Consider the following 13,038-nt stretch of genomic DNA (forward strand, 5'->3'; position numbering starts at 1 on the left):
CATAGTAACTAATAGTGCATTTTGTGAAAGCAGTTACTGTCAGTGTCTTGAGGCTTGATTACTCAACGAAGTTTAAGGCAAATTACCTTTAAAATGCAGTTCTAATATCCTATGGGTAGGATATAGTTTTTCCTAGCAACACACTAGGAGCACAAATAAATTTTGCTTGAGGAAACATTAGTATTCCCCAAAACAACAACACTGGTTTTTTCCAAATGTTCTACATTTTCTCTTTTTGAAAAGAGTAAGAGGTCATATCAGACAGGTTTTCATAACCTGTACTTTTGTAGGAGGTGTGGGGGAGCAGGGCTGGCACAAATAAGAATTGAGGCATTGTTTCTGCTCTGAAAGAAAGGTGAGATAAAGCCCTGAATTTCATGGGCAAGCTCTGATTCACCCTTTGAATTTCTTCTTAATGTTCTTATCCAACACTGTGCAGACATGAGTACCAGGGGACCTGGGGGATGGGCATGGAGAACGTAAGGCAGAGGTGAAACAGAGCCCTTCCACATGGATGGAAAACTGGTAAGAGGCAAGGCGGCAGAAAATAGTCTACCAGAAGGACTGCAAGAAAAAAAGGGAATGATTGAAAATGAACTGAGAAAGTTTAAAGGGAAAGAAGTGAGAAAGCAGAGGGAAGGAAGAGATGTTTGCATGGGAGAAGAGTATTGTTCCCCCCTTACCACGAAGGTTAGGCACCCATACCAAGCACCTTTAGAACTGGTTTCCCCCGCAGTTCCAGCGAGTCTGACCTCCTGGATGCTCTAGAACATTTCTGAGTTAGGAGCCCATCACTTCCTTCTCTTTCCCCAGGTCTCTACCTCGCTGATTCCCTCACTTCCTTCAGGTCTCTACCCAGTGGTCGCAGTAACTGCATCCTACATAAAATAGTTCCGCTTATCTTCTTTGCCCTGCTTTATTCTTAGCTTCAATTACCATCCAACAGACTTTCTATGTTTTGGCTATTGCTTGACTCAGATCCCTTCCTAGAACATGAATTCCCTGTGAACGTGAATGTCGTGGATGTCGTTTTGCTCATGGTCATGTCTCCAGCACTTACAACTGCAATTGACAACTTGTGGGGTCTATATACGCTTGAGTGACTCAAGGAGAGGGTGCGGTGGGACAGAGGGAAAGGCAAGAGGCGTGTATGGCAGGGATGTCAGAGTGTGCTTTCGGTCCAGCACTCTTGCCATTCTTTTTGTCGTTCTCTCTTCCCCTTCTCTCTCTCCCCACTTCAAAGACTGAGGACAAACAGCAGGAATGCAGGAAATGAAGCAGAATTCTAATTAATCCAGCTCAAATTCTAATGAAAAGTGAAAGAGTGAGACTGAAACGGATGAGAACAAATGCAAATGCAAAAGTAAACGCGTGAAAAGAGGGCGAAAGGCTAACAGACGTCACACTCTCTGGTCACGCTTCCCGATTACCCCGTGGCTGGGCGAGGCACTTCTCTTTTGCGCCGGTGCGGCCAGGCCGCACTTAGCGGTCTCAGCCACCTGGGAGAGGACCAGGACCCCGATCCCGCGAGGTGCCCGGAGCCAAGGCCCGGCTCGTGCCCGCGGGGGTGGCGAGGGCGTCGGGGACTACAGCTCCCAGGATGCCGAGCGCGGGCGCGTCTGCGCAGTGCGGCCGGAGGCGGCGGTCTGTTCTCCGCTGAGGAGGAGCGGGGCAGAGGAGGGAGGCAGCGGGTGAGAGTTCAGAGTTCAGCAGCAGCAGCCCGAGCCCATGATTCCCATATGCCCTGTAGTTTCTTTCACCTATGGTGAGTCTAATGTGGCCCGCGAGGCCTCTGCCCTGCCCCTTCTCCGGTCCGGGGCAGCGGGGAGGCGCGGAGGTTGGGGCTGGCTCCGGGGAGGAGGCGGCGGCCGCCACCGGGGCGTGCGAGGGAGTGAGGGAGTGCGGGGCGGGAGGCGGACGGCGGCGCGGCCGCGGCCGGGCCGGCCAGGGCGGCTTCTCACGGCGCCTCTCTCTCTCCCCTTCCCTCCCTCTGCGTCCCGGTCCCTCCGCGTCTCTCCTCCCGCCATGGGACCCGACTCTCCGTGCCCGCCGCAGTGCCCAGCCGGCTGGGGGAAGATGCCAAAATGGCGACCGGCAACTACTTTGGATTCACCCACAGCGGGGCGGCGGCGGCGGCGGCTGCGGCCCAGTATAGGTAACGGCTCCCCACTCCCTTCCTTCTCTCCCCCTCCTCGCCCCTGGGCCCGGATCCCGCCGACGCGACGCCCCCGCGGCCGCTCCCGCGCCAGCCCCCGCCCGGCGGCCCCGAGCTCCGGCCTGCGGCAGGCCCGGCCCAGCCCCGCGGCCTCTCCAGGCCCGCCCCGCCCCGGCCCGCCCGGCCCGGGCCGCGGCGGGGAGCGGCCCCGGGTGGGGGCGGGGAGGGAGAGACAGCTGAGGTTTGGGGACGTGGAGGGCCGCTGGGGCCTTCGCTGCCCCGGAGTTAAAATGGCCTCCCGCGGCCTTGGAGCGGAGCCGAGCCGCCCGCCACCGTCGTCCGGCAGGCCCCCAGTCCCCGCCTCCGCCTCTCCGGCCCCCACCTCCTATCTTCCTCCTGCTTGGGAGATGGAGAGGGAATCCAGGGGATCTCATGAGGAGTGTCGAGTCGCAGGCCCATCGGCCTCTCCTGCGACGCCGCTCTTGGTCTTCGCCTTGTGCTCCAGCCCCCAGAGCCCAGATACATGTCGTTGTCTCGGCACCTTCTTCTCCGTCCTGTTTCCCCTGCCCCCTCCCACCCCCAGTCCTGCAAACCTACTTCTGGCGTCACTGCTTTCATCGTGCTCCCTCAGTTTTCCACGCAGAGGGAGATGTTAATATGCCAACCACCTGTGAATTGTTAGTTAACTGGAAAAGATGTGCAAGTTTTTGGTGCTGATAAGTGAGTGCACAACCTTGTTTTAGCTACTGAATTTAGGCTTCAGGTGGGCCACTTATTCACCTTGGGGTCTTTCTTCTCTGGGGAAAAGGGAACGCAGTTGAGATTATACTGAGTCATTGCAATGCCCTGGCTGAAATCTCTACCTTAAGGGAAGCTGTCAATTCCGAACTGTCTGTAGTTCATTGTAAAGCTTTTCAGAGATAAAAACATAAAACTGGATGGATGTTTTATTGTTACTACACTTGTCATTCTGACAGTCTCCTGATTTAGATCATAAGCACACATGGCTCCTGAGTAGTAGTAACCTTTAAAAATGTATAGGTGTCCGAATGTATTAGGCTTTTTAGGTATTAAACCCAAATAGGTTGTTGGTTTTTGGGTTGTTTTTTTTTTTCCCCATTCCCTTCAGGGGACAGGTTGTGTACTGGAAAAGGGCATCAGTGGGAATCAGAACACTCGAATGACAATCTCTTTTGCTCTTGATTTTGTGATTTTGGGGACAGCATACAACTAGGTTTTAATTTTCTCCACCTGTAAAAATTAGTACTGGATCAACTTTGTTTTGGGGTTGAAATTTGCAATTCTGAGAAATTGTCCTATTTTTTGGAATCTTAGGATGCTATTTGTTGCAAGAGGCACCATTATTATATGTGCTCCTGGGAAAAAATTGCTGCCAATTTGAAATAAGATAAAGTGTTTAAGACCCCATTGATTTTAAAATGTATTAGTGTACATTATATTGAAAAAATTGGTATTTTACTAATCGTTGAATGCATCAGCTTATGTGGCATTTTACAAGTCTCTTATCTTGAGGCCTGTATTGAAAAAAAGAACTGAAAGGGCATTGTTACAGCAGAATCTTGGGACTTTTCAGACATTTTCCTTTGCTTACAAGTTGTAATAATTATACAGTAAGTTTCAGCTACTTTAATAAACCCTTTTAGAGTTAGTAATTTTTCTGGAGAGAAAAAAACAAGTCATTTTATTTTCAGGGAAATGAAATAACTAATCAGCATCTGTGCCATAAATCTACTGTTAGCAAGTACCACGTGTTCTAGAAAGGGCTGTTTTTATGCAGTATTTTTCTGTTTTTTTAGTATCAACTGAGTGATAGATTTGTTGAATCAGCTCCTTACTGAAAAGCGATGGGGTTTTTTTTTGTTGGAGTTTAGAAATTTTTTGTTTCTAAATACAAACATAAAAGGGGAGGTAGGGCTGGGGAGATAGCTCAGTTGGTAGAGTGCCCGCCTTGCAAGCCCAAGACCCTGGGTTCAATCCCCAGCACCGCAGGAAAAAAAAAAGAAAGAAAAAGAAGAAAAGGAAGGTAGTACCAATTTAAAGATACTTAATTTTTTTGGTAAAATATTTACATCTACCTGTTTTATCCCAGTATGAGAAACTTACTATAGAATTTCTGTATATTGTTGCAGTTCTGAAATATTTTTTCTAAATACATTTCTACAGACAGAAATAAAAGGAAGAAATATCAATTTAAAGACACTTAATTTTAAAGATATTTATATGTATTGTGTTATCCCAGTATAGGACCTTATTACAAAATTTTGTACCTAATATTTTGAGGGGTCTTGAATTCATTTCAGTAAACTATAACAGCAGTCCAAATTATTGAATTGTTCTGTGTATATCTAATGAGAAAAGACTAGTCTTTGAATGCATGTTATCAAAACAAATTATTAAGGCTCTTTCTGTCCTTGTACATAGAGTACGTGAAAATTGCTTGCATTTATTTAGCAAGAAATCAGACCCAATGATGCTAATACATTGGCCAAGGAAGATGAAAAATAACATGAATAGCAAAAGCATGGGCAAAAAAAGCATTTTATGATGCTAAATTTTTCTTCTGGCTGAAAATAGTTTGGAACTTTCAGAGTGAAAGAACACAGTTAATTTTGTGTTTGTTAATTTCAAAGATCTGAAACCCAGGGAAATCTATACTTGTGGAGGATGTGAATGAGTCGTTTCACTTGTCATTGACTGTAGATAATCGAAAGTAAATGTTCTACATCTAAATTTTAATTCCAGTTCTTAGTTTTCTTGGTTTCAGTTGTGCAAATATTTGATTAAATTTATTTTAGGATTAGGGATCATTTTTTGTTTTGGGTAACGCTAGGAGTTGAACCCCAAGGCCTGATGCGTGCTAGGCAACTAAGTGTTTTACCACTGAGCTGCATCCCCAGCTTTAGTTGATATTCATAGTGGCATACTGAAGATAAGTTAAGATATTATAGAGAGATCCAAATTCTTGTAATAACTTTTAGGTTTTATTTGTGATAATGCATGTTAAACTTTTTTGGGGTAAGCATTTACTCAGTCTTTGTGTTACAGTACCATCATTTGCTATTTTCTTCCTGTTTTATGTATTTTGTAAATAAACCCACTATGCATTTTTGCAAATGTAATCTTTTTATTTTCTTACCTTCCACAGATTTCTGCCCCTTGGAAAATTTTTTTAAAAAATTGTGTGTTTTAATAGGACTTTAATTTGTAGGTGCACAGAACAGCAAATTTCAGGCATGGTGAAATTTCATGGATGCTCTCCTGGCAGAAAGGGAACTTGGGTGGATAACCTACTTGAATGTAGCACCTTTTTGTTTGAGAAGATGCACTTTTAGAAATACAGGACTGATTTTATTTTTCAATAAATTATTGGGGAAAAGAACTTTTAACAAAGAATGTGAAGGAAAATAATTCTCAATGGGAAAGACTTTATAAGATCAAAAATCTTTTTCCCCTATTCCTTTGACAGGGATACAGAATTTCTCATAGTAGTTCTTGAGTTTTTCAAAGGGATTTGGGGCATATTCAAATAGATGTTATAAAATTTATCCATTCTGCAATTAATAGGATGTAACCGTTTGAGAGTTTTAAACAGCCAGTTTCCTTGCACTTATTCTTTAGAAAAACCTTGGACATTCCTTGTTATTTTCCTTTTAAGTCAAGATATTTGTTACCTGGGTAACCTAAATCTTTACCTTGTGCTTAAATTATTTTTCTTTGTCCTTTATATAACTCTTGGGTATGTCATTGATGTCTACCTGCCATTCTGGATTCAGCTTTTTTTTTTTTAGTATGTTTTAGCTAATGTTTATTGAATTGAGACTTTAAATTTTGCATCAACATGCAGAGTACCCCCATATTCTTAGTTTTTGCAAATGTTAAATGTCAAAGTGAATTTTTACTGTTGATGGACATTTAAATTAAGGATCCAAAGAAGGAATTTTATCTAATGATAAATTCTAGTCAAAAGAAGGAATTTCATCTAATGATTTTGAGATGTCTTTTGAGACACATGTTCCTTGATGATAAGTGTGTAAATATCACTAAGATAACTTGGGTTGACTAACAGGTTGATTAGCCAGTGAGTTTACTTTTTTCATTTTTCTTTTATGCTTTTGAAGATAGAGTTAAAAATATTGTATCTTAAAGGAAAGAATAAAAGCAACACTAGTAAGGTCTAAGGATTAATCACTAACTGACTGAGGAGGTGAAAAAACCAGGTGAACAGGTTTTTGAGACCAACTATGGTGATGGAAATTTACTAACTTTAAAAAAAATTTTTTTTCCAACTTTATATTAGCTCTTCCATTGTTGAATCAGAGACCCTAGAAAGTACATTGTTTGAATAAGTTTGAAATAATGAAAATTTTCTTTCTTAAAGGATAGTTACAGTTGCTGTTACACTTAAGATAGTTCCCTTATATGTTTTTAGAACCTTAAGAGTAGTTGAAAAGTGTTGGGGTATAGCTAGGTGGCAGAGTGCTTACGTAGCATGCTTAAAGCCTTGGGTTTGATCCCCAACACTGCAAAAAAAAAAAAAAAAAAAAAAAAAAACGAGGATTAGGATGAGCCAAAATATCCCTGTATAGAATGTTAAGGTGTATTGAGTATGCTGCCTTATTATATACTATGTTGAAAAGAACGTGACTTTTGGAGCTAGTCAGACTTGGATTTGAATCCCATCTTGATCTCCTCTGTCATTTGGCCAGGTACTTAGCCTCTCTACCACTGTTTTCTCACCCAACTTGTGTTGAGGTGAAAATTGAATATAAAGCCTCCTATCCTAGAACCTGGCTTTCAGTAAATATTCCTACCAATGCTGTAGTATTTCCTATAAAGTAGAGATTTTAATAACAATACCATAATGGTTTTTAAAAGCCCCTTGGTTGGGCTGGGGTTGTAGCACAGTGGTAGAACACTTCCTAGCACAAGTGAGGCATAGAGTTTGATCCCCAGCACCACATAAAACTAAGCAAAATAAAGGTATTGTGTCCTACAACTAAAAACATTTTTTAAAAAATAACTCCTTGGTTAATATCTAATATATGCTTACTGTGTGGAACTTCATAATCTCACAGTGAATCTTTTAAAAGTACGTGCTTCTGTCCATTGGTGGCAGGTTTCAGTGTAACAGGGAAGGGAAGAAGATTTTTCTTATTTGCAGACAACATGATTATTAAAATTATCAGACAAAAAGTGGGAACTAGTAAGAGTACATTAGCAGGGCATAGTGGCATACAACTATAATTGCAGCTGAGGCAGGAGGATTGGGAGTTCAAGGCCACCTTGGACTGCATGGTAAGACCTTGTTTCAAGATAAAATACAAAAATGGCTGGGAGGTATGGCTTGAGTGGTAGAGTATTTGCATGCTTGAGGCCTTTGGTTTAATCCCTGGCACTGCAAAAAAGAAAGACAAGACTTAAAATTCTCTGGACCTAAGATCAGGCAAAAGGTAGTAGCATTCCTGTTGTAGCAGTATTAAATGAGATTATTAAATTTCAAATAGGTCCTGTTAGATACAGCCATCAATCCTACTAAGTAGGAATAAAACTAGTGAAATGTGCAAAACACCGTGCAAAACTTTCTCAAGAAGTTCACATTTCTGGGGCAGGAGGGTAGAAACAGCTATTAGTACAAATAATTATGCTGTGATAAGCTCCATAACTTTTTATGAAATTCTGAAATGGGAAATTGGAGGATTCTGACTATGGAGTTTGAGGTAGATGACATGGTTTTACATTTTTTAAATGGAGGGAGTGTCATTTTAGACAAAGGAGCTGTATTGAGCCAAGACAGGAATGTGTAAATTGCCTTATGTGCTTGAAACCAGATGGGCTCTGAAGTTAGACTACTTAAGCTGTATCTGGTTTCTTCTACCTGCCATGTGACCTTGAACAAAGTGGTCTCCTGATACTTCAGTATCTTTACCTGTAAACTGGAGATATTTTTTACCTCAATAGATTGAAGTTTTAAGAATATTTTTATTGAAGTGTATTATGTATAAAAAGAAAACTACACAAGTAAGAAGGTACTGAGTACACCTGTGTAAACTGCACCCAAACTAAATAAAACAAAACATTGTCAGCACCCCAGAGGCCTCTGCATTCTTCCATTGTATTGTTTTGAAGATTCATTGTTGTTCATAAAATGTTCAGAATAGTAACTGGCATACATTGTGTTCCCATCAATTTTAGCTGTTATTCAGTAGGTAGTGGGAAATAGGGTTCAGAAAAGGGATGTTGGTTGGTAGCATAAATCTGGATAGTCTCCATGTGATGATGATCCCTAGCTGTGAATAGGAATAAAACCAGAAAAGTACAGTAGCATTTGTTTTGAGTGAATGAAAGAAAAATAAAGAATAAGCTTTGTTTACAAAATTGGTAAACATCTATGTTTAAGGCAAAGCAAGGGAAAGAAAGAGATACTGTTAAAGAATTTCCTTGAAAATAAGTTTAAGTCATACTTTTTTAGTAAAAAGAAAATCAAGAAAGACCTTTAAACAATAACCATGAATTGCTGTAATTTATGAAGATGACTTATAGCTTCTCTCACTAACCCCAACCCTGCCTTCTGAATCTTTTTTTTTTACCGTGAGCATAATGTTCTTTATAAAATATAAGTTTAATCACAACACTCTTCTACTTGAATTACTATTGGAGTATCTGATGGTTTTTCTTTTTAGAAGTCTCTGATCCCTTACCCACATTTTGAAATCCAAACGTTTCTGAAAATCTTCCAATAAGTTTGTTTTAAAACATATATATAAAAAAACAGAATTAACCAGTGGCTACTTTTAGTTTTTCCACTTCTGTGAATAGTTATATCATTCCCCGAAGTGATTTCAGTATATTTGAGAAATAATAAAATTTGTGTTTTTCATGAATACAGTTTCAGAGCACTTTTAGTTAATTTATGGTATCTATTAGCTTTTCCTCCTTTTTGAACATTTCTGACTATTTGCACTTAGTTACAAGGACTTCCTGTAAAAAATTTTAGGCTATTGTACAATGTAGATTTTTTTAACCCTTCGACCAACTGTTGTTGGACATAATTGTTGTATATGGCAAATGATTATTTAAATTTACCTTCATATTTATCACTTTTTGCTTAACATTCATTCATTATGAGATTGTTTTTATTTTTCCTAAAGTAAATCAGAATTTCCTTTAGGGTTAGTATAAGAGTAACAATTTTAAAAATGTCCTTATGCTTGAGTAGTCATCACTTAGTTTCTGTAGACAGATTTTTCTTCCAGCTGCTTAAGAGTTTTTGTTTACCATTTCACTTGGGCGTATGTTGATATGAATTCCCTTTTATTTAATCCTACTTGGAGTTTATTGGGATCCCAAATCTGAAGATTATTTTTTATTAATTTGGGGCAGTCTTATCAGATATTTCTTTCTTGTTTTTCTCCATTTGCAGTACCACTTAGTTGTAAATTAATACTTTTTATTTTCTCCTCTGGGTTTTCAGTCTCTTATTTTTTTAAATTTCTTTCTTTGTACTTTTTACAGATGTTTTCCAGTTCACTAAGTTTTTGTCAACTGTGTCTAGTTGTTTATATAATACCTTTCTGAGTTTCTGGTTGTGATTTGTATATACTATATTTAATTTTGGGGGGGGTGGTTCTGCTTATTTTAAAAATTCATCTGATTATTTTTTATCTTGTTCCTTGATCTTTGGTAGTCTCTTTTACTCTCGTAAATTTGTTTATATTTTGTACCCAGTAATTCTTCTACCTGTTTGTTTGTTTTCCCAGAAATAAAAATTTCTTTTTAATTCTGTAGACTCTTATACATAGTAGCTTGTTTCTTATGGGGCTTGTGATTTTTTTTTTTTAAATTGGTCTTTTGTTTGTTGGAACATTGTCTGCAACATTTAGGGAGAAATAAATATTTTGTGTCATCTGAAATACGGTGTAGAGTTAGATTAAATTATCTTCTTGGCTTTGATCCTGGTCAAATGTGAATTCCAGAACCTGAACATTGCGGTTAAAGGGAAAGCTTTTCTATTCTTTACACAAAGGCACAGCTGAAGTTTCCTTTTAATTTTTCCTTAAAGATGGAAGAGAGCTTTTTTTCTAATTCACCTAATGTTGTCATTCCTTTTGGGAGCTCCCAAATTCTAAGCTTTTACTTCCCAATTCTTCCATGTCTCTGCTAACACAGAAAATGATATTTGTACAGCAGTGCACTGGATAAAGTGGGAAGGTTTGGAGCTCCCGACGAGAGTAGTCGCTGCTGTAAGCAGTAGATTTGGGGTTCTCATTACTCATGCACTGTCTACTCATCCTAAGAACTGACACTCATATCTGGTGGAAAGTTTTGCTTTTATACCACTCAAAGTGTGGTAGACTTGTGCTGCTCTATGACCTTTCGTTGACAGTCTATAAAAGGTATGTGTAGAATAATGCAAACCAACTATATTACTAAACATAGTTTAATTCAACTGTTTTTGGTAATGAAATTCTCTTGGGAAGTGATACATTGATTTAATTTCAGTACTTAACTTTCTTTCCCTGCAGAAAAATAGCAGTTTGAAGACCTGTTACCTTAAGTAGCACTGTTCTAGACCTCCAGGGATCAGCAGATGCCATCAGAATAGCCTAGTTTACGTGTGTGTGCTTTATTTTTTTATTTTTTTTACTTTTTTTTAAAATTTGTTCTTTTTTAGATATACATGACAGTAGAGTATATTTTGACATATACAAATGGAGTATAACTTAGTCTAATTGGGATTACCTGTGATTTTTAGCTACAGAATTTCCTTTTCTGTCCAGTTTGTTCACTCATATGAGAGATAAATTTTAAAAAATATTTTGTCCCCATTTTTAAATGTCTTGTAGTTGCTAAGATTTTTGAATACTAAATGAATGCTAAATGTTCATTTGTTTTTCTACTTTGAAAAACTCTTTAAGTAGCCATAATTAAGTCAGAATGTGGGAGTGTACTATCAGATTTGTCATAAAAATTACCACCTTAGTTATTTTTAAGTATATAGTTCAGTAAGCATTGTGTTCACATTTTGAAACACATCTTCAGACCTTGTTCATCTTGAAAATCTGAAACCAGACCCATTAAACAAGAACTTCTTTTACCCTTTCCCCAGTCCCTGATCACTTCCATTCTGCTTTTTGTTTCTATGAATTCTGTTGTTATAGATATATAAGTATTTATTGTTTGCAACTGTCCAATTTCACTTAGTATAATGTTATTAAGGTTCATCCATGGTGCACCCATATGACAGAATTTCCTTCCTTTTTTGAGACTGAATATATGACATTGAATGTGTATAAAGTTTCATGGATACTGTGCTTTTAATTTTTTGGACATATACCAAAAATAGGATTGCTGGGTTATATGATGTTTATTTTTTTAGGTTTTTATTGTTGTGATACTGGGACTTATATCCAGGTCTTGGACGTGTTAGGCAGCTGCTCTACCACTGAACTATATGTATATATCCCCTGACAATTTTTAAATTTTATTTTGAAGCAGGGTCTCACTGAGTTGCCCAGTTTAGGCATATCAACAGTACAGAATTTTAATTCCTTTCATATATCTTAAACACTTTAGTTTTCATAATAGCCATTCTTGTGGATGTGAAAGAATATCTTGTTATAACTTTGATTTGCATTTCTCTGATCATTTGTGATTTTGAGCATCTTTTTATATGTTCTTTATGCCCCTTCCCTCATACTGGGAATCCAGTCCGGGGCCTTTCATGTGCCAGGCAAGCACTTGACCACTGAGCTATGTTCCCCATGTCTTTTTATTTTGATAGTCTTGCTGAGTTGCTCAGGCTGCCCTCAAATTTATGATGCTTATGCCTCAAGCGTCCTGTGTGTGTCACCACATCCAACTAATTTACAGTTATTTTCTTTTGCTTTTCAATATGTCTTTTCAATATGATGGTTATGCCCTTAAATTCATGTAAGTTTTTAAATTTGATGTAGTTCAGTTGTCTGTCATTACCAAATCTTCTGTGATCAAATTTTTCCTGTTCTCTATTTGAAATTTTATAGTTTTATATTTAAGCACTTATAGTTGGATCTTTGTGTGGGGAGGGGAATTACTGGGCATTGGACCCAGGACCTCATACATGCTGAGTACATACTCCGCTTCTGAGCTGCACCCTGTGTACACAGTCCTTTCATCAATTTTGAGTTATTTTTTGAATATGCTGTTCAGTAAGGATCAGTTTTATTTTTTTTGCAAGGAGAAGACATTGAATGGTCTTGGCACCCTTGTCAAAAATCAGTTGACTCTATGCAAAGGTTTATTTTTGGACCCTTTATTCTTTTCTATTGATCAATGTGTTTATGCCAGTACCACATTGTTTTAATGACCATAGCTTATTTTAGTTTGAAATTAGGCAGTGTGACCTCCAGCTTTGTCCTTTTTTAAGGTTGTTTGGCTATTTGGGTTCCCTTGCGATTTCATACAAATTTTAGAATTGATTTTTAAGTTTCTGGGAAAAAAAAAAAAGTCATTGGGATTTTGATATGTATTACATTGACTCTCTAGCTCACTGAGTATTGACATCCTGATACTAAGTCTTCCAACCCACGAACATGGGATGTTTTTCCATTTGTATCTTTAAATGTTGTGGCAGTGTTTTATAGTTTGAATTAAGTTTATTCTTAAATATTTTTATTATTTTGATTCTGTTGTACATAGAATTGTTTTCTTTTTGAATTATTAATATGTAGAAATGTACCAATGTTTGTGTATTGACTTTGTATCCTACAACTTTTGGGTGAATTTGCTTATTTTAGTCTAACAGTTCATTTTTATGGAATATTGTGGGATTTCTACATACAGTATCATCATTAGTAAACAGATATTTTCTTTCTTATTTGGAT

The 13,038-nt window shown here is 38.6% G+C and overlaps 1 protein-coding gene across 3 annotated transcripts in view; it reads left to right on the top strand.

Moving 5' to 3' along the window:
- Positions 1-1,599: 1,599 nt before the first annotated feature.
- ZFR (zinc finger RNA binding protein) overlaps positions 1,600-13,038 on the top strand; it is a 77,695-nt gene continuing 66,256 nt past the window's right edge. For 2 of the 3 annotated variants that reach the window (XM_079144483.1, XM_079144484.1), the window contains exons 1-2: positions 1,613-1,765; positions 2,056-2,155. In XM_079144483.1, coding sequence (XP_079000609.1) covers positions 1,729-1,765; positions 2,056-2,155 — 137 coding nt within the window. In that variant the 5' untranslated portion in view covers positions 1,613-1,728. Of the gene's footprint in view, positions 1,766-2,055; positions 2,156-13,038 lie in introns of all 3 variants that reach the window. The other variant, XM_079144485.1, reaches the window with a different exon arrangement.

This window comes from Sciurus vulgaris (genome assembly GCF_902686455.1).
Source record: "Sciurus vulgaris genome assembly, chromosome: 6".
In the NCBI taxonomy this organism is placed as follows: Eukaryota; Metazoa; Chordata; class Mammalia; order Rodentia; family Sciuridae; genus Sciurus; species Sciurus vulgaris.